This window comes from Globicephala melas, chromosome 4 (genome assembly GCF_963455315.2).
Source record: "Globicephala melas chromosome 4, mGloMel1.2, whole genome shotgun sequence".
Taxonomy (NCBI): Eukaryota; Metazoa; Chordata; class Mammalia; order Artiodactyla; family Delphinidae; genus Globicephala; species Globicephala melas.
In genome coordinates, this window is record NC_083317.1 from 10,573,018 (window position 1) to 10,595,128 (window position 22,111).

A 22,111-nucleotide genomic window follows, 5' to 3' on the forward strand; every position below is an offset into this window, starting at 1 on the left:
AAATTTGTTCAAAATGAACAAACTGTATATGTCTTTTCATTAAAGCAGCTCCTTATTTGATTCTGCACAGTAGTGGATGAAGAAAATGTTTTTTCTAATACCTTTTATTCAAGTAGTAATGAGAAAATACAGGAATATATCCTTTCCCCCCCCCTATTTAAAATCTAACCCTATTCTCAAGGCCTTAATCCACAGGACTTTCTGTAACTGGACTAATGGGGTATTGAGATGAGATCATCACTGATCACCGCCCTCCACCTCCAGTATCCTGAGCTCTTACTGCCTGCAGCACAGATGGGGTCATGCATGTTACCACGTTACTGGAGTGGCAGTCTTATCTCCCAAGCTTCAATCTTAAGCCCCTGTAAGGTCAGGCGCTGTAGCTTAGGCTTTTGAACCCCCTCGTAGAGTACGGGACACCTGGTAATGGCTTAGTAAGAATTTCACGATTGATTTGACCGTGAGTTCTTGAAGGAAGAGTCATGCCCTTCTCTTCTCTGTGTCTGCAGTGAAGAGTCAGGTACTTAGCTGCATGCTTGGTTCAACAAATATTTATGGGGGGTCCTAAGTGTTCCAGGGTCCATGACTTGGTCTGCCCTTAGTTTAGTGGAGGAAACCAGTTAAAATATGATAAGTACTAAGAACTAGAGGTCCCCAGTGTTATGAGAATATGTAATAGGTGTAATTTGACGGAGCAGTGGAGTTCGAGAAGGCACGGAGTAGATCCTTGTTAAATGGTGGTTGAACAAGAAACAAATGAGTGATTTTCCTTAGGCATGGAAGTCTGTTCGTAACTCCAAACAGCCCAGACAAGAATCTGCTCAATGTAGATGCTCAAAAAATGTGTGTCTCCTTTCCAGGTAGGCAACACCCGGCCCCAGAAGAGCCCACCTGTCCAAGGAATTCTTCCCTATAACTGACTTGCTGCGTGGAACTTTCCCCTTAGTGATGCTTTCCATTGGGGCTGAGACTTTGATCTCCAGAAGTTGCTGATTAAATACAAATTCTCTGGGAGGTCTTATACATTAAATAGCTGTCATCATTAACGCAGTCACGGTGAAAAGTTCATTAGGTACGTTCCAGTCTCGTTAGAAGGGAGATGCAGAGGGCAGGACTGTCCCAGGGAGAGGAAAAAAAAAAAAGACCCGGATGTGATTCTGGGACAGAAGAACAGAGGAAAAAAACACAGATGAGGAAGCAGTAGATGTGGTGACATGGCAGTGACAGGAAAGAACTTGATAGTTTTGCTCTGAGAAGGCATCACCCTTGGGAACATTTGAAAGACCCAGATGGGAGATTTTCCCCCCAAGATCAGATATTCTCTGATGAGCACACTCTGGAGCCTGCAGAATGTGCCGTGTGAGGTCTGCTAACGCTAAGGCAGTGCTCAGCCTAGCGACCCACACTGTGGAGCCGGACGGAATCGCAGGACCCTGTGCTGGCCGGTGCTTGACCTCGACTCCGTGGAGACTGCTTCAGCACATACAGCTGATGAGTTGGGCGTTCCACCAGATAAAGATGGCTGGCAGGAGAGCTTATCAAAAGAAAAGCAAAATAAATATTTCCTGGCGAAATCCCTGTCTTTACAGGTATTTAAGGAAGACATGGGATTTTTCCAACAGTTGGCACTCCGAAATATTAATGAGTTAAAAATACCAGGTTTGGGAATGGTTTCATAAGGAATTAAAATTCATGACACCAGACTGCTATGCAAAGAAAGGAGTAGATTTCCTCTCTGACTAACGTTCCACCTTACTTAGTGTATCTGTTAACCATGGTTTCCTTGACCATTGATATAGAACATATAGTGGGGGGAGGGGAAAGAGAAAAGCCGTTTGGTTATTGCAAAAGTAATAAATGTGCGTTGTAGAAATTCTAGTAAGTCCAAAGACGCGAAGAAGGAAAACGCTGCAATCTTATTTAATACTAACGTGCATGCTTTTTCTTTTCACCAGATTGGAGTCACAACAGTAAACACTGCTTTGAAACCTGCATTTCTTTTCTTAACAGCAAGTTGTGAACATCCTTTTATGTCGTTAAGTAGTTTTCACTTCCTTCCCGTGAGGTGTGAGTGGCTTTATAGTCATTGATTCAGCATACTTATTAGCTGGTCACTGATAGGATGGTTAGCTTGTTCTAATGTGTTATTTGCATAAAGAATATGCAAATAACAGGGAAGGTATTTGCATCTAAATCTTTGCCCACAGCCCTGAGGATTTCCTTAGAATAAACTCCTAGGAGGGAAACGGTTGAGTCATTATTCAAGGTTTTAGTTGACCTGGTTTACACTGAAAGTTTAAACTATCGAGTGTACTACAGTTCACTACCATATTCCTTTAGAAGTTCCTTACCTGGGGAGATGGGCTAATGATTTGGAGTGGAATCAGTCGTATTTTCATGGTGTCCAGTTTAAAGTCTGTCGTATTTGTCAGAAATTTCAGATGATTAACTTAGGGTGCAGATCTTTGAATTCGGGTCTTTTTGGTTCGTTGACTTTGGGTCTGTTTCATTGGTTCATTGGTTGGTTGGTTGAGGGACACAGTGACACACCCAGGTCCCTTCAAGAATACTGGATTTGTCCCCCAGCTGCCCTGTCACTTACCCCCTTTGGGGATGACTTCAGCTGAGAGCCACCCCGCTAAGTCCCCTCCTTCTCAAGGTACCGCCCCCATCCCAGAGCTGACCAATGTGGGGTATCAAGGCCCAGCCCTTCTGCTCCAATGAGGGTCATCCTGTCTTCAGAACACCCCACAGGACCAACCAGCAAGGCTGCCAGTGGGACCACATGGTAGCCCTACTCTCCCTCTACCCAGCCTCTTTTTCTCCCCTCCCCTCCCTCCCCTCCACTTTCCTCTCCTTCCCTGGGTGTTGATCCCAGAAGAACCCCCTAATAAACTTCCTGCACAAGAAGCTCTGTCTCAGAGGATAACTGTTGGGTTTTTGGTTGGTGGGGGGGGTTGTAAGAGCAGAAGTGGGGCTCAGCAGACCCTGACAGTTGATCACTGTATGTGCCACGTAATTTCTCCTCCGCAGGGCCAATAGTGCCACCACGACCTCCCTCGGGATGGAAGCGCCAGGGCAGCTCAGACTCAAGGGTGAAGTCAGCCTCCGTCTTCCGACAGTTAGTTCAACATAAGAATATTGATCAAACTGTATCCTAGAATCTTACAAGAGCAGTTTAAAATGCTGTCTTCTCAAAATGATCTTTTGAAAAACTATCTTAAAAGGCACACCCTGAGAATACCTGTATCTCAGTGTACTTTTAGATCATCTTTCCAACCGTGTCATTGAATATTGGTCGTAACAAAACCCTTCTGTCTTCATTCATCGTAAGCCAGTTTTATAGAAATACGTTAGGTTCTGATTCTCAGTTGTGCTGTGTGCTTCCCTGGTATGGCCCAATCATGTCGCCCTAATGATTGCTAAAGAAACCAACTGTGGTTTGAGCAGAATCTAGGTCAGCCCTATAATAACGTCCCCACCATTCACTTGCATGAGAGTATAATTTCAGGAGTAGAGAGAACATCCTGCAAATGCCCGGGTAGTCACCCGTAGAAATGTGTTGAGCCAGAAAAAAAATAAAGAATTGCTGTGTGAGGAGCGAGGGACACACTCTCTCGATGTATTATTTGGAGTAGATTATGAGACACAGAACATTTTGAGCCCCGGGGATATGGATGGGTAAGCTGCTTTGTGCGTACCCCTACCTCTCAGTATCTGGCTCAAAGCAGGTGACTAATCTATTTTTGATGACTTACTAAATTAAGCTAGCGGCCAAAAGCTCAGATGCTTTTGGGGTCGGGAGCGACAGGGCCCCTGGTATTCGAAAAGCAGGGGCTTAGCCAAGGGTTCAGCCGTTGCCCAACAGACCACTGGGCCCCTTATTGCCTTTTTTTCTTTTTTAATCCCAAAGAAACCAGAAATTCTATTTCTATGTGAAACCTCCCAATGTTTAAATGTTGAAAACTAATATTTTTATTTGGGGGGAGGGGGGCTGCCAGTTCACAACCAGTAAACTAACCTGGCCATTCTAGACTTGATGGAAAGGAGGCAGCTCTCACTTCTCAGATGCTCTGGTGCAAAGACGGGTGTGCAAATTTTAAGTCACTTGCCATAAACACCCCAATTTTCCTAATGAACAAAGTTGGCATGATTGTTCTTGCTTTTCATGGTGAAAAGCATGATATCCAAGTTGTGGTGATACCTTGTTTGTCCTGTGTTTAGAGTTTATTGTTTGTTAAGTATGTTTTGAATCACTGTGTTACCCGCATGGAGGTGACAGGAGATAGTTCCTCAGCCGACTTATCAGACTTTTAAATAATCCTCAATGAAGGCAATGTCAGTGTGAGAAGACAGCATATGCAGTGGTGCTGTCGGTAACTTCCCAACAACAGACAAGGAAATGGGGCCTGGGGGTGGTAATGGAAAGAGTAGGTAAGAACACCTAATACTTTTCTCTTCTCCCAAACTTGGCAAAACGATTTCTGAGCTGAGATCATGAGATTGAAAACTGGGTGTGGATACAAACTCTTCGTAGCCAAGTTATTGAAAACTGGGTTTCACACCTGGTGCTAAAGATTTACAGAGTTCGGTTTGACCTCATTCTTTTCCCCTTCCTCTTTTTTGACCTTCGACTCTGGTCTGGCCAGTCACTCACCTGGTATTGAGGGGGTATCTGCGTGCCCCCAGTGCTGTGCCAGGTTCCCTGGGAGAACCTACCAGAACCAGAACAGGATCCGGGCCTGCCTCAAGGCAGCACATGTGCCCCCCAGGGTTTTAGTTGTGTCAGTTCTTCTGAGATGAGTATGGAACATAGAATGAGAGGAACAGGACTTTTCCGTCAGCGTTCACACAACAGTGTCGAACTCATCCTTTGAATGTAAAGGGATTTACTGGGTGGGAATGAATCGGTCTGGGGTTGTGAAAGCTGTTTGTAGCTGGAATGGAAGATAACCAGGTCCTGGTGATTGAGGAACACAAGAGCAGCCTGTCACCAGCCCACCCCTGCACAAGTGTTCTTTTTTTTTATTTAAAGTTGAGTTTTATTAGACCATAGTCTCCCCCAACATTCTGTTTCTTTAGCATTACTGTGTTTTATTTTCTTTTTCTTTTTTTAATAAATTTATTTATTTTTACTTATTTATTTTTGATTGCGTTGGGTCTTCGTGGCCGCATGCGGGCTTTCTCTAGTTGTGGCGACTGGGGGCTACTCTTTGTTGGTGTGAGTGGGCCTCTCATTGCAGGGGCTTCTCTTGTTGCGGAGCACAAGCTCTAGGCGCATGGGCTTCAGCAGCTGTGGCACGCGGGCTTCAGTAGTTGTGGCTCGCAGGCTCAGTAGTTGTGGCACGCGGGCTCAGTTGCTCCGCGGCATGTGGGATCTTCCCGGATCAGGGCTCAAACCCGTGTCCCCTGCATTGGCAGGCGGATTCTTAACCATTGCGCCACCAGGGAAGCCAAGCCCCTGCACCAGTGTTCTTGTCCACGTTTTTGTCACTGCAGGATTGTGCCCTGGCTTCAGAACAGCTTCAAAGCAGAAGTGAAAATCAATCATTAAAGCAAAGTGGGTCTGGAAAGGAATAAAGAGAACAATTGAGGATGGATTATTAGGGGGGCTTTGGCCCCAGCTGACTTTAAATAAATGTTACCTCCCTTAATCCGGGCTGCTGGTCTTCAAGTCATTAAGTATAGTTTTGATTTCCCTGTGGCTATTTCTCCATCTTAAGCATTGCAAATAGTGCATTTCCAAGAAGTGACAGAGGGGGCGGTTAACCTTCATGTACTAGGGAAAGATTGAGGTAATAAGGAAAGGGCTGGGATGGGGAGGGTGGGAGGGAGGGAGATGCAAGAGGGAAGAGATATGGGAACATATGTATTTGTAGAACAGATTCACTTTGTTATAAAGCAGAAACTAACACACCATTGTAAAGCAATTATACTCCAATAAAGATGTAAAAAAAATAAAATAAAATAAAGTTAAAAAATAAATAAATAAAAATAAATTTAAAAAAAAAAGAGTTAATGGGATTTCAAGTGCACACGGAATTTAACAAACAAGATGAAATCTTGGATGAACTGTGAACTCTCTTTTAAGATATCGATTTGAACATGCTTTCCTCCCTACTTTTCCCCAATCAGTTGGTTGTTTTATTTTACTTTATGTCATTTCTTTCTTTCTTTTTTTTTTTTTTTTTGAGGATGATTGCAGTTTTCCTTCATTTCCACCACAAGCTTTAACAGAGCATGATTGCCATTCTACTAAAATGCGTTTAGCATTTTCACCACTGCTTCCATCATTTGTGGCACTGGTGTCAATAAACCACTTTTTTTTTTTTTTTTTTTTTTTAGCGGTACGCGGGCCTCTCACTGTTGTGGCCTCTCCCGTTGCAGAGCACAGGCTCCGGACGCACAGGCTCAGCGGTCACGGCTCATGGGCCCAGCCACTCCATGGCATGTGGGATCTTCCCGGACCGGGGCACGAACCCGTGTCCCCTGCATCAGCAGGCGGACTCTCAACCACTGTGCCACCAGGGAAGCCCAATAAGCCACTTAAAAAAAAATTAAGTAATAGGAAGTTCCACATTATCTCAGAAATAGAAATTATTTGTATACTATCTTGTACTATTCTGTGTAAAGTATCAAATGATATTTCAGGCTTTTCCATTTTTTTTCCCCAAAGTATCAAAAATGACCCAGGCTGAAGTGTAGTATTAATATCACTTCTTTTGTGTTATCCTGCAGATTCAGAAGATTAATGGTTATTAAACATAAAGGTGATTTTCATTAAAGATGGTTTTCTCAGCTCAGATTTAGAATTCATAGGCATCACCTTCTGTCGTGGGAGACAAGGGCACTCTCTTGTCTGAGGAGTTCTGGTTAGAACCTTCCAAGTCCCACAAAAAAAGGTTATCCGCTTTGTTTTACATTTTCTTTCCTACAAGGCCCCTCCCTGTGGCCGAGCAGATCTTACCAGTAATAAAGCAATTCTATGAGCAGTAAATTCCCGAGCCCACATCTGGCTCTGCCCCGCTCCCCAGCCCATTCCCTGATTACCCTCCAGAGAGAACAAAAATGGAAACGCCTTTAGAAATCAGAAAGAAGAATATCTTCCTGTTCTCTTTCTTACACATGATCGTCACAAAAAAGCAGAAAGTTGGGAATTTAATCACCCTACTGCGGAGACAATAGGCCTTCAAACATTTTTGATCATGAACCTCATGGATGAAAGATTTTTGGTACATCTGCCAATAAAAGCATTTTATTTGTAACTTCTATACAAATTCTACTCCCTACTGTGCACCTTATAAAACACACCCTAAAAAATAGGCATTTAAAAAAGACAAGCGAACATATATTAAATTAAACACGTTCTGCCCAAACGACAAAGGGCTGTCGAGACCCCGGCCATAGACCCCTAAGGAGAGTCACAAGGCCTCTGGGAGGGTCTGGGGGGGTGAGGCCTCAGAGTCTGGAGCTGGTGGTGCAGTCCATGCCTGGACATCCTGCGAGCCACCATGCAGCAAGGACAGAGGAAGTACACCCTGGAATGGGACCAGCACCCGCTGAGCAAACTTGTACCTTTACCACCCCCTGCAATGAAAAGGAGGTCTTTGTTCAAACCAGAGGCACTGGAAACCCTCCAGTTAGGAACACAGATGGCCTTGACCCTTTGATGGCTGGTGGATGCTGGCTCTTGGCCCGTCTCAGATGGACCCTCCCTGGTGTAGTCCCTGAACTGCACAAGCATTTATCCGCATCTCCAGGGAGTGGCAGTGGTACCCTCAAGCAGCTCTCACTGTAGTAGGGAGATTGCAAGGCAAGAATATAACTAGGATGCCAGGCAGACTGCACTGAGAGCTGGGGGGTGGGGGGGTGGGGGGAGGTCACAGGGGTTAAAGGAGGGAGAGAACATAAAGTCCGGAGGGGTGCCTCCTGGAGAACGGATGTTTGGTGATGGGCTTTGAAGGATGAATAGAAGTTTGGCGGGCAGAGACTAGGGAGGAGCTGGCTGACAACTGAGGAAAGCAGGCAGAGCTGAGGGCTGCCTAGAGGAGTCATGGGCTCCGTAGTCAGAGAAGGTCTCGTGCCTCAGGGGTGCCATGCCCCCAGCCTGTCCCTTCCCTCTTTTCTGAACCCAGATACTGGAGTGGTTCTGTTGCATGGAAGTTAGTTCATGCCTCTCCTCTGCTCAAAACCCTCTGATACCAGCATGCAAGCCAGAGACCTTCCAATGGCTCAAGGTCTCGCGTGGCCCTGCTGCCAACCACTTTCTCCACGTCCTTCCTCTACAGCCATTCTGAGCCTCCTGCTGGGCCTGAACATGCCAGGGGCCTTTGTGCCTTCTGATCCCTGGCCTGAGATGCTGTTCCGAGCATCTCACGGTTCACTCCGCCACTTCCTTCGGGTCTTGATGTACCCACCTGTCATCTTCTCAGGGACGCCTTCCCTGGCTAGTCTTCCTTCCTTCCTTCCTTTTTCTTTCTCTCTCTCTCTCTCTCTGTCTTTCTTTCTCTCTTTCTCCTTTTCCCAGCTTTTCCTATCCCTCATCTCTGCCTTATTCCCAGCACTTACCACTATCTAAACACACTATATATTTTACCCACTTATCTCATTTCTTTTTCCTTTTTCCCAACTAGAATGTAAGCTCCATGAGGGCAGAGGGTTTTGTCTGTCTTCATCTCTGAACCCCCAACACCTGGAACTGTGCTTGGGTGAAAGAACAAATGGGTAGATAGATGCATGGATCGACACATGGATGAATACCAAGTGAAAATCTTCCCCTTTAACCTACAGAGCGATGGGAAGTCACTGAAATCTTTACAGTAGGAGAGGAACGTGATCAAGCTCAGCTTCGGGAAGTTTTATGTTGTGGGAATTACGCACTATTTTGGAGCAGTAAGAAATTGGCCACAGCTGCCTGAAATGGTGTGCAGGAGTGCCAGGTGGAGGATGCTACAGAGAACCTAGAGACCCCTCTATTGACCAGTGGGGCACGTAGGAGAGGAAGCCATCCAGGATGCCAGAGGGACTGAGAGAATGGAGATGGGGAAGTACCAAAGGGCACTGCTGCGAGGCAAGCATAGTTCCATGGAATCTGCAGTCAAAGGATCGGGGTGAGTCCTGACTCCTCAACACAGCGAGGCCCTCTGAACCTCAGTATCCTTACCGACGAAATGGGAACTAGAAACACAACTAACATGCATCAACCACTGATTGTGTTTCAAGCACTATACTGGGCACTCTGCCTATGTCAGATTGTTCAATCTTCACTGCAGCTGGGAAGTTGATATTAACCTGGTTTCCAAGTGAGAACAAGAAGTGTCCCCTCAGTTAATAACACCTTTTAGACTGGGAAGTGATAAAGATGACTCAGAGGCCCCTGTGTACAGTAACTTAGGTTGGGGGAACAGTGCTCCACCTTATAAAGGGAAGGGTTACGAATATTAAATAACAGTAAAGCTATCCCATTATCTCAGAAGCTAAAAGCTCCGTTAAAACACAAGCTTAATTGGCACTCAAGATAAACTCTCTGATACCTTTGATCTCAGTCGGGTGTGCCATTTGCCCTCCCAGGAGACCTGCAGATTTCTTCTTTGCTCAGCTTTGATTTGCACAGCAAAGTCAGAACTCGGTTTCTCTCTGTGGTCATTCTGTAGAAGGCTTCACTGGTGGCACGTTCTTGGCGTAGCTGTAAACTCCTTGGAGTTTATAATGGGCGTGCTGAGGTCATCCTCCCTATGCTTTAAGAGTGCTGTGATGGGAATGATGGATTTCGACATAAACCTCAATTGTTCCTCACTGAGAATAGAAACTTCTTAATGAAAATATGCTCTCACTGCTTGGAACCACAGGAAGCAAATGCAGGTTGAAGAGATTCATTTAAGATTTTTAGTGGCGCGAATGGAAGAAATGCAAAACATCTAAAGCTTTCAGCGGACTCAAGCATTTCATTTCTTCTCTAACTTCTGGTTTCTGTTTTACTTTTTTTTTTTTTTTTTTTTTTGCGGTACGCGGACCTCTCACTGTTGTGGCTTCTCCGGACGCGCAGGCTCAATGGCCACAGGCTCCGGACGCGCAGGCTCAGCGGCCATGGCTCACGGGCCCAGCTGCTCCACGGCATGTGGGATCTTCCCGGACCGGGGCACGAACCCGCGTCCCCCGCATCGGCAGGCGGACTCCCAACCACCGCGCCACCAGGGAAGCCCCTGTTTTACTATTTTAAGTGCAATTTTTAGTATGCTTTTCAAGAGTTCTAATGAGACGTTGCTGTGGGCCCTGCTTTCTTCAAATCACTCACATCCAACTTGCAAACAAGAATCAAAAAAGTATTTGCCTTTCAAACCACAAGGGATAGACAAATACCATAGGACGTTTAGAAGTGCAAGTTCATGTCTAATAGACGTGCAGTTGAAGAGTGGACATTCCTAGCAAGAACTGTCAGGTGAGCCAATAAAAGGAAGGCCCTCTGGGTTCAGGGACAGGTGTCTGTCCCCTTGGCCAGCCGGGGCTTTGGAGCACCACGAAGGGTCCATGCTCCGTACCTCTCACGCTGCAGGTAGCCTGTGTTATTGGACCCTAGGTGCCATCTCTCTCAGGTACACTTTGTGACCCGGTGGTTTTTGCCAGCCTCCAATCTAGCCTCCCTACAGTCGGCCACAACTTTGAGCCCCTTTCTCTGATCTAGAAATGGAAGCACTCAAGTTCCCTAAATATGATTCAGATAGAGCTTACCATCGATTCAAAGGCACGTACAGAATTGCATGTTTTGGGAGGCTTTCTGGACAGCCTAATGAAAGATCTATCATTTATCATTTATTTCTAGGAGCAAAGATAGTTGAACCATCTTCAAATACCTCACTATTCCTTTTTTTTTTTTTATCCCATCCGTATTAATGAAACCACAATTGTAAATTTGGGTGAGTTCAGTGCTGTTGTCTCAGATGAACAGAAATGTTCCAGATTTGCCCACACGACTGAGTTGGAGCTTCATGTCATGAGTTTTAATAGGATGAGGAGATGGTGAAATTAACCTCCTCTTCCTCCTCTGATCTCCTTTTAACCCTTATTCGCCAAGGTGGGCTCCAGGAGAAAGAGAAAAGGAGGGACAGCCGCTCCGGAGGAGTGGAATGCACTTCTGTGCCTTCTACCTCCCGTGCCTTTCCCCTTGGCCTCCCATACCCCCACTGCCACCCCCAGGCCACCACCAAAGCCTGCATGTGCCTCCAGGGTACACTGCAGGCTGTGCACCGAAATGCAGCCAATCCCAGGGCACAGTTCCTGGAACCAAGCACCACCCAATGGACCACTTCCTCTTGGCGTTTGATGCATGCCATACTATCTCACAGCGTTCGAAACTCTTCTAGAACACATGCACTTAGATCTCGTGGGTTGGCAGTTACGGGTAATTTGGCAAAGCAAACACCATAACTGGTCTCTTGCATAACCCTACAGCTGGCAGCAGGGCACCATCCACGGAGATTAAGCAGTGCTCACTCATGCAAGAAGACTTCGCATTTCCTTTTATGGAGGGATAAACGCTCTGGTTTGTTCTTTCCCATTGCATATATTCTTTTTATTATTGGCTGACTTTAATGCTTCTTTGTAGTTAATTTTTAAATGTGAATAGCAGGATTCCACTTAACTTTTGGAAGCTTAAGAGGTGTCCGCCTCTAGACTAGAGAATGTTTTTATAAATAATGAGACTGCATTTAGGTGATACTGAGTAGGAAGGACCTAGGACTCACACTGCCATAGGGACCTAAACTAGCAAAGTACTTGGAAGTTCAAAGACTTGCAGCCTTTTAATGGGATTAACAAATACATACGACTATATATAAGAGAGAGAACCAACAAGGACCTACTGTTTAGCACAGGGAACTACACTCAATATCTTGTAATAACCAATAAGGGAAAAGAATCTGAAAAAGAATAGATATAGATATGTATAACTAAATCACTTTGCTGTACACCTGAAACTAACACAACGTTGTAAATCAACTATACTTCAATTTAAAAAGTAATAAAGTAAAAAGTTGCAAAAAAAGAGTTGCAGCCTTTTCAAAGAACTGGCATCCTGACACCCAGTGTGCTTCTCCAAGACCAGACATCTTACCTGAAAAAAGGCCAACTGAACTAACTTTTCAATTGTAGTGTACATTCTTTCTATTTCTTCTTCCTTTCCTAATTAAAGCAAAAACAAAAACCTTCCGTCTATGAGTCTCTAAGCAGACAACCTCTGAATGTTTCTTTTCTCAGCTTCAGAGGCTAGATTCTCTAAAATATTTTTGTATCTTTTCCCGAATTTAGCAGCTATTAGAAAATGATCAACGTGCTGCATATTCCTAGTTCTCAAATTACAATAATAAAGTTTTCCAATGAAAATCCTAGGATCTCTTCTCCCATTCTCACTGTGAAATACAAGTGGGAATTAGGACATTCCTCCAATAAAGTTTAATTAGAAAAAAAAAAAGACCGTATTTCAAAATGAAGTCCACTTTTTCTTTAAAAGCAGGGTTCATTGACCAAGACTGATTTCAAAATGTTTTCTCTAATACCCCAGCATCTGAAACTTTGATTTCAGTGTTCAGGAAATTACAGGGATCAAACAACTTGCCAAGACTTCGGTTTCCAGGTTTCTCCAAGCCTTGAGAGTTCCCTGGAGGCTAATTACTGTTTACTGCTATAGACCTTCCTCCTGTTCCTCTGTCACATTTTCCATCTTAAGAAGGGTCGTCCCATTCAGCCGAGGAGCCTGGTGACTGAGTGGCTGAATGGAATTACTACCAGTGGAAACTATGCTGCAAGAGGGGTAGATAAAGCAGCTGCACAGCAAACCTCGGCAGTTTTTTCCATCCTCCCCAAGCAAAGTTAATTAGCATAGGGAAAATGACTAAGGTGTTGACGTCACCTCTTTCCAGTAGAAACTTACACTCTGTCTCTGCCTGCCTGCGAGCAAGCAGGACTTGACTCAGGAATTTGGTGTCCAAACAGGATGCTCTGGAAGCGGTGCTTTTTTTCCCGGTGGGGGCTGGACCTCGGCGCTTTATAAGTGAGGGCTCGAGAAAGAACCTACAGTCTCTGGTAAAGGAACCTTACTTGGGGCTTGACCGCGGGAATTGCAGCTTTCTCTGTAAGGAAGCAAGATGCACTTTAGAAACTTTAACTACAGTTTTAGCTCCCTGATTGCCTGTGTGGCAAACAGTGAGATCTTCAGCGAAAGTGAAACCAGGGTAAGGCTTCTGATATAATGTGATTTTTGAGAGTTTTCAAACGATTATGTTAATTGGGACTATTAGCTGAAATATTTGGTGGGGTATGTGGCTGTCTTGTGGGTTTGGGGGTTTTGAAATACATCCAGAATGCTTTGAGCCTTAAAATCAAAAGGTGTTGCCTGAGGAATTAACTGTGAAGGAATTTTTAAAGCTCTCAATATTTAAAAGCATCTGTGTCCCTTGACCAGTTAGTAAGGGAGGGTTTGGCGTGGTGTTTTTTCATTCTGTGTGGGTTGTATCAATAAGTAAACTTTTGGAGGGAGGACTTTTCTGACAGTGAACAGAATGTTTCACTTTGACATTTAGAGTTCAGGATACATTGATTTTTATCTCGGGAAATCAATACTGGAAAGATATTTGAATGTTTGCAGGAATTACAAGGGCCTGTCTTCAAGTTTCCAGATTTCTCTAGCTGGAGAAAATGCAGCCATAGCAAATAAATAATAAAACTGGATACATAACTTAAGTGTGGGATGAGTATACCTCCTGGGAAGCAGCTCTCATTGATGGTTATTAATATAATTAGTAATTTTAATTACTATGCTTTTCTTCTTCATTTGATTAAAATGTAAGATTTTCATCAGTAGCTACGAAGCTATCTAATTGATCTCTAACAATATTATATATGAATGACTTCTGTATGTTCTGTTTGGGGGGCGGTGATCACGTTATACCTTTATACCCAAAGGCCTACTGAGACATCAGAAGGTTTCTTTTTTTTTTTCTAATCAAATTTAACTCCATAACTGTGTACAATGCTTGCAAGCTGGGACTAGTTTTTGAACTAGATATTAGAGCATGTTCTACGTGTAAAAGTACTACAAAGTCTATGTATTTAATGTTAGCCTTATATGAGTGAAATCACTGATTTACTTAATTAAGTAGAGATGCCATCCAATAACTATAATTACTAGGTATTGGTTATTGGAACAAATAAGATTATTTTATAAGAGAATACTAATAACATAATAGCAATATGAAATTAACAAGATAGTGTGGGTTCTCTTGGGTTCTGGTCCTAAGCCCTGACTTGTATTCTAAAAATATTCAGCAAAGTCATCTCTCTTAAATTATGAATGATAACTTTAAAACTAAGCAGTTGGTCACAGTGCCTATGGATGAGGTCCTGTGAAATTCCAGATCTGCGCAGACACCCTTACGCCCCAGACTTGCCCCGTGCTCGGGAGGGGTGGAGAACAAGCCACGTGCAGCCAGATGAAATCGCAGCTGAAACATCTGCTGTGCATTCTTTCTCATTCTTTGCCTCTGCAATACCCCTCGTGGGAAAGTCACAGACATTTCCATCAACTAAAGAGAAGCCGGCGAATTCGAAGAGAGAACGGTTGTGAGCTGTTCCCACTCCCCCTGAGCCACCTGCCTGGTGGAGACACCAGCCAGCAGGGAATGCAGGACCTGCCTACAGCCCTGCCCTGGGGACCAGGCACTGACCGACAGGAGGGCCCCTCCCCTCCCCCGCTTTCTAGCCATGAATATCCTCGAAGATGTTCTCCCTTCTTGTTGGGAATCCTCTCTCCCCTCTGCAGAAGCACCGTGCTCTGCATAGGTCTCCAGGGTACTTGTGGGCTCCAGGGCCTCCCCTTCTCACCAGTCACCTGGGTGGAGGGCATGCTGCCCCATCTGGGCTCTCACCGTCTGCCATCCCACCCCCATCTGCCTCTCACCATCCTCACAGTTTAGTCTGAAAAAAGATTCAGAAAGTTCGGTGACTAAAAGTCCCTGCATAATCTTCCTGGAAGTTTCAAGACTGTCCATCACCTCCCTCTCTGGTCAGAAAGGTTTCAGTGGCCTCCCAGGTCCCCCCAAGGGCACCCGCACCCAGGACCCCGCCGGGGGTCGCTCCCTAGAGCTATTCCCAGGAGCTGATGAACGCTCTCGTGAATCTAGGCTTTTAGTCCTTGAACTTGGGCATTTCAATTCTAAGAGCTCATGCTGTTTCATAGTGTTCACTAGCTCTTTCAACACTAGAGCTACATCTGTACATATATTAAAGCCAGAGTGCAGAAATGGGTTCATTGGCAGAATGTTAATTTTTGAAACCACTACTATTTTAGAGAGTTAAAACGTAACAGATTGAATGGGAAAATAATAATGGGAATTTTTTAAAAACTGCTTCCTTTACATTAAGAAATGCAAGCCTTTTCATTAACTTCATTAGTTACCAATTCAATAATAATGTGTTTTTTTTTTTTTTTTTGAAATTATCTCCAGTGCTTTTAAGTCCAAAAGCAATATCTGATGGACAAAGCAATGCCCTGAGCTGTGTGGTGGGATTGGAGCTCACTAGATTGGGGGCGGTCACAGGACAATAGGGTCTGGCAGGCCAGAAGGGTGACAAATGACCAAATGAAAATGTTCCTTCTACTTTTAAAAAGAATGTTTCCGTGACTGTAAGAAGTGTTGAAGTATTGGTAATTGTTCAGCTGATTAAATGAATTTAGTAAATCGTACATTCTTACTTTTGTATAAAATCACGTATATTAAATTAAAAGGGCAGAATCTCCCCAGAGGAGAAAGGTGGGTTCTCTTTCTTCTCTAAGAAAAAAGTTGGAAGTTCTTGACATGATTAATAATTTGGTTCCTCCATAAGAAATGTAATGAAGTCATCCAGTCAAAGGTCATATGCAGGTAAATTTCAACTCCTTTTATTTTTACTTTTCAGGCCAAATTTGAATCCCTCTTTAGGACATATGACAAAGATATCACCTTTCAGTATTTTAAGAGCTTCAAACGAGTCAGAATAAACTTCAGCAACCCATTATCTGCAGCAGATGCCAGACTCCAGCTACATAAGACGGAATTTCTTGGAAAGGAAATGAAATTATATTTTGCTCAGGTGAATCGAGTTCATTGATACCCATCCTTCTCCCTCCTCCCTCCCACCCTTAAAAGGAGCTTAGACATCCATTACGCATAGGTTGATTTAAAACTCCAAGAAATCATCTTGAGAAGGACAAGATTCATACTCGAAATTTTTCATGTCCCCTATTTTAAGAAGACATCGGGGTGTATTTGAAAGTGCCCTCAGAGATGACCTTCTTGAGTTGAGTGATGAGGGGAGAAAGAGAGCCTTTCCTGACTCAGGAAGGTGGAGGACCGCAGGGTCGTGGGCGTGGCTACCCTTGACCACCCCCCCACCCCCCCACCCCCCCGGGCCAGAGCGGTTCGGCTCTGCGCTGGGTCCCCGCAGCCCGCTCACTCCTGGAGAGCTGGTATCTGCAAGCCGGCCCCGCGCATCAGCACGGGGCTGCCAGACCCGGCCTGCAAGGAAAAAAATGGGTTCACCAGGCAGGTAGCAAATGCTAAGAAATACTTCTGGTAAGCGGGGGTCCCGGCCCCAGGGCATTCCCGGGAGCTGTGCGGCGGGTTTGCTGTTTCTCCTGCATCACCCTTCCTGCCTCCCCCAGCAACTGCCTTCTAGGTAGCTCACAAAGTTCCATTTGATGATGTTACCGGAGTCTAACAGCTTGGCAGGGGGCGGGGCAGGGGCTCTTCGGACGCTTCTCCCTGGTGAAAGAGACCCCCATTGGGGCCCTGAGTTCCCCTTGCCAGTACGGGAGCAGATCCTGTAGAGGGGCTTCCTGACCTTGCGCGAAGGTGAACTTGCCCTTCCAGGGTAAATGAGAGCCGGGATGCCCTGCCCCCTGGTGGTAAGTGCGAGGCGCAGGCTTCAACCTTGGATCCTTAGGGGCAAATTCCCTTCTATGTTTGGTGGGGTTCCGTATAAGTAATTACTTGGTCTCTCCACGACTTTTTCTGGTTTGTTAAAGTAAATGCATGTTCATTGTGATTTTTCTGGGGGGGGGGAGGATACTAAAGAACAAAGAAAATCCCAACTGGTAACATTTTGATGTAAGATGTCTCCAAACAGCCCTCTAATCACTGGTATAATTTTTAAGCCCAAACTAGGATCTTGGTCATTGTTCCTTATCATTATTGTTTTAAATATGTATCCTGGAAGGTAGATGTATTTTTCCTTCCTCACTTTGGGCATCTGATTCAGAGACCCAGAGGGAGGGAAGCCTGAGAGCGTGGTGGGCAGGAGTCCTGGGTCATCTTAGAGATGTCGCTTAGCCTTTGGAGCTTCTGTGATATGATGTGATGCCACCGTAATATGAGGAGCTGGAAGCAATTGATGCTGAGATCCCTCTTGACCTCAGGGACAGTGCTTTACTTTTCCCATGTTTACTAAAATTATCTCTGTATATTTTCTATCGGTCTAATTCAAGCATAATTAATTGCAGTCCCAGTGCCTGTGAGTCCCTGTCCTGAGAGGGGCCTCTAATCATGTTTGCACCATAATCCAAGTTCCCTTCCCCGCCCTTAGAAACCGTATTGCGATTCACCCTTGGGCTGCACCTGTTCAGCTGTCTGGACATGGGTTTGTCCTTCACACCTGTCTTCCATAGGCTGCCATTAAGTGCGATTGCTGCTTCAGTTCTTCCCCCGAGGAACACCCACCTGCATTTATCTTTCTCCTCAGACTTTACACATAGGAAGTTCACACCTGGCTCCACCAAACCCAGACAAGCAGTTTCTGATCTCTCCTCCTGCCTCGCCGCCGGTCGGTTGGAAACAAGTGGAAGACGCTACTCCCGTCATAAATTATGACCTTTTATATGCTATCTCCAAGCTGGGGCCAGGTAAGCAGTGCCCCTCGGGTGGAGAGGGGGCAAGGAGACGTGGAGAGATTGTGGTCAAGGCAGAGACACGCCTGCAGCAGGAGTGGCCACGACCCCATTGCTCTTTCCACTTCTCACGTGATCAGTGCCAGTGTGTGTTGTGACTTGTCTCTATTTGCTCTCTTCTGAATCGAAGTAACCCATGCCCCGGGGTGGGAGCGTGCACGCCTGCCTCTTACTTCATCCATTAGGAAAGCATGCACGCTGGTCCAGGGGACCAAGTACCATGACCCCTCTGGGCCGCATCACGTGAATCCATCCCCTCACCCACTGAGCACAGCCGGTGTGAGGGACTCAAGACCCGGCCTCACGTCCTGTTGCTCCAGGTGGGGATGAGTGATTGGATTTTGGAAAGGGAAAACAGGCTTTCCCCACTTTTAGACATTTCATTTTTAGGCAAGGTAATTTCATCTATTGATCTGCTTCTCCCCTGACCTTTTGAATGTGTGAGGGAACAGGGACCCATAGATCATAGTGGAGAAAGAGCCCCAGTCACGAAGCCCAATAGGGAGGGGTGCTCCCCTAGTGAGCTTGCCAGGGAAAGAAGAGGTTCCGGTCCTCAGAAAGAACAAAGGTGCGAGCATTTAGGAAGAAAGGTACTCTGGCCTCAGGCTTCTCATCCAGAAAATGGGTATTACTGGGTGGAGTAGTAAACGAGATCATCGTGTGAAAAGCACTTCATATAGTGCCTAGCTTATGGGCAGCGCTCAAAACATGTTTTCTGGAAACAGTACAATGTTGGAGGTCCCTGTCCTACCTGATAGGGTTTGGGTGAGCTGGCAGGTGCAATCGGGGTTCTTGGGGGTAAAGAGGTTTGAGCCCCCCTTCTGCCTTATTCGTGGAGCAAATGCAGTAAATGCTGAGGCCATCAGCTTTCTCCTTGACCAGCAATCTGGTGTTCCTCTGAGGGGACGGTTTTATTTCCTTGGACCATCAGCCGTTTCACATGGAAAAGATGACATCTCTGTAAACATCGCTCTGACGGAAAATCCCCCTGTGGTAGAAAGCAAGAATCACATTACTTACTGCTCATCGTGGCATGAAGGTCAAGACGGAAGTGGCCAGCGCTCCTCCTGGCAGCTCCAGGTCAAGGTGTATTAGGTAGCAGAGGGCTGAAACCTCCTGGGATGTTAGAGAAGGGAGGAAGGGGACGTCCACCTGGGGAGAGGCGTCAAACTGCTCCAGAGGCAGGAAGTGATGCTAGCGAGCCTTCTTCACACTCTAGAACCTACCATTCTTTACAGACGGCTTGTTTGAGAAACCCTTCTGGAAAATAGCCATAAGATCAATTTGCCCTTCGTTTACTTAGGGCTTATGACCTTGAATAGTCTTTCTTTCAACAGTTGAAAGATTGCAAAGGTTTTGCAAATATGATCCTGTCCCCGTGCTTTCTGGATTGCAACTCCTCAGCGGGTAGACAGGGGTTTGTAAAGGGGATCGTGACCCGCATGTTGAGCGATCTCCCTGGCCCTCCACCTTAGTTCCCCCCTACCCCGAGAACGCTGAGGCTCTTCCAGCCGCAGTTACAATAGCATCCCAGTCTCACGAGCGGGGTGGGGAAGAGGCAACACCTTTTTTATGAGGAAAAGCGTCTTGACTGAACCTGATAAAATTCAGGCTGACGGAGAACAGCAGGACACTCCTGGTTCAAGGGGTTGATAGTTGTGTGAAAAAGGATATGGTGTGGTCAAAAATGTTTCCAGAGCACCTGTTTCAACCAGCACACCTGTGTGCTGCACACCCGCGCTTCCTGTCCCTATCGTGGGCTCGAGAGGTCCTTTCCTAACGCCTTTATTCATGCACCGTCTTTTCCTGAACGGGTGCTCCTTGCGCCACACTGGGGAAGTCCTCTGGGTAGCTCAGAGGGCCTGGTGAACATGCTAAGTGTAATTAAAAAATACGCTCCTTCCACACCTTCCATGTGCCTGGACTCAGAGTGTTTGATTGAAAGCTGAGTCATTTACGGTGGTGAGATATAGAATGAGGCACCAAAGAAACACCAATCCAGAGTGTGGCTGCCTGTGGCCCTCAGTCCCCATCGGATGCCCACGGAAGCCTGGCCGAGCTGACCCCTATGTCCTCATCCGTTTGCTCTTTTACTCTTTGACCCTCGGGCCCTTGCCTGAGTTACCCTGCAATTATTTTCTTTCCCTAGGGGAAAAGTATGAATTGCACGCAGCGACCGACACCACTCCCAGTGTGGTGGTCCACGTGTGTGAGAGCGACCAGGAGAACGAGGAAGAAGACGAGGTGGAAAGAATGAAGAGACCCAAACCCAAAATTATCCAGACCAGGAGGCCGGAGTACTCGCCCGTCCACTTAAGCTGAACTGGCACCCAGACGAAGTGTTCTGAATCATACTCACGAGAAGGAATCTTTTACTGTGGAAGCGGCCCAGTCACAACTTTGGAGACGGCAGCCTGTGATCGCTGTGGCAGAAATTCCATGTTGCTCAGAAGAGAATCGAGGCTTTGTCTTCTGGTTCTAACGCTGCGCATCAGTCAATGTTCATGGCTCCTGGGAATGTCCTGAGCCAATCACTGCGTTTGGGGTGATCGCACAAGGACTTCTGGGAACGTCTCGAGAAAACCAATAACGATAGTGTTTTGTACTTGTTCTTTTCTGGTAGGTTCTGTTTTTGCCAGGGGTAGATTGATCAGTGGGTCCAGGGAGAGCCTTCTGTTTTTAACCAGCCTACAAGGTAGACTCTCTCTCCCAGTAGGAAAAGGCACCACGTGAAGCCATAAGGTGTCTGGTGCAGAAAGGTTGTGAAGACAGCAACGCAATGTGGAAATTGTAGTGTCTCATTTTTCCCCCTCACGTTCTAATGTTTGTGCATGTGTATTACTGATTTTCAGAACTAACCTTTGGTCGTATATAGCGTTATGCCATTGTTGTTTTACATCTTTGGGGAAGATAGGAAAGCATTTGCAAAATCTGTCACCTTTCCAGATTCAATGACTGTCTTTGCAACAGCACACACAGGGGGATTCTACCGGTAATACACCCACTCAGCATCCTATTTGATGCGACCTAGAGCTTGTGCTTTTGCAAAAGAAGTCGATCTGAAATTCCTACGTAGCGTTTCGCTTATAAAACTCAGAAAAGAGCAGTTTCACTGCCAACTTTTAGTGGGTGAGAAATTTTAGTGTAGATGTTTTAGGTCAGACAATAAATGGGTTTCATTTATTTCTTTTACGTGGTAGTTTATATACATGAATCACAGCCAAAACCCTTTTTGGGGGGAACTTTCAGTTGAGATCATTGATTTTTTTTTAACCCCACTGAAACATCAAGATAAACTTGTAAATAAAGCTGATAGCATATATTCATACCTGTTGTGCCCTTGGGTGAGAAATACGGCCGTGGAAGACTAGTGTAAGATGTATTAACCTCCCTGTGAATCGTATGTTATAGAAAATGCCTTTCAGCTATTTGACAGGACCTGAATTCAAAGCATGTGAAGTGGACAGTAGATGCGTGGTGGTATGAGAAGGATGCAGTGCCTTTCCCCATTCATTCCTGACGGAATTGTCACACTAGGTTAAATGTTTGTAATTTTTTTCTAGTTGTCATGTGTGTGTCTGGTCAATAGGTATTCTATTTTGGCCTTACAATACCATAACAAGGTTTGTCCTTTTGAAATACCTAATGCCAAGTAACAATGCATGCTTTGGGAATGTGGAAGATGGTTTTCTTTAAGAAGCAAAGGTATGTGGCTGTTCCTATCAAGACATTGACTGAATGTTCTCAAAACCCTGTTTACAGTACTTGGTGGGGGGTCGGGGCAGATGAGGGAGAGACCATTGCATAGCTGTTCAAGTGTCCCTAGTTAAGTGCTTTTAAACTGGAGAGGCTAACCTCAAGATATTTTTTTTAACTGCATTCTATAATAAATCAACACAATATGCTCTTTACGGAAAAGTTACCTGGTTTGTCATTTTATTTCTAATTGTCAACCTGTGCACCCTTTGAATTCTGCAGTCTCAGAAGGACGCATCCCTTCATCAGTTTGAGTCTGGAAACTCCCAGATCCTTGCTGTGATTCACAGAGGGTCAACCACACTAATGCTGCATCACCTAGGAAAGGGGAAAATGGAGAAAACTGAAATCAGAAGTCTGAGTCTTTCCTTTGTCCAGGGA

At 45.4% G+C, this 22,111-nt stretch overlaps 1 protein-coding gene across 8 annotated transcripts in view; it reads left to right on the plus strand.

Annotated features, from left to right (window-relative positions):
* RCAN1 (regulator of calcineurin 1) overlaps positions 1-21,892 on the plus strand; it is a 95,342-nt gene extending 73,450 nt beyond the window's left edge. For 6 of the 8 annotated variants that reach the window (XM_030880835.2, XM_060297816.2, XM_060297817.1 and 3 more), the window contains 3 exons: positions 15,949-16,122; positions 17,770-17,929; positions 20,124-21,892. In XM_030880835.2, the coding sequence (XP_030736695.1) occupies positions 15,949-16,122; positions 17,770-17,929; positions 20,124-20,296 (507 nt within the window). In that variant the 3' untranslated portion in view covers positions 20,297-21,892. The other 2 variants (XM_030880837.3, XM_030880836.2) reach the window with 2 other exon arrangements.
* Positions 21,893-22,111: the final 219 nt, after the last annotated feature.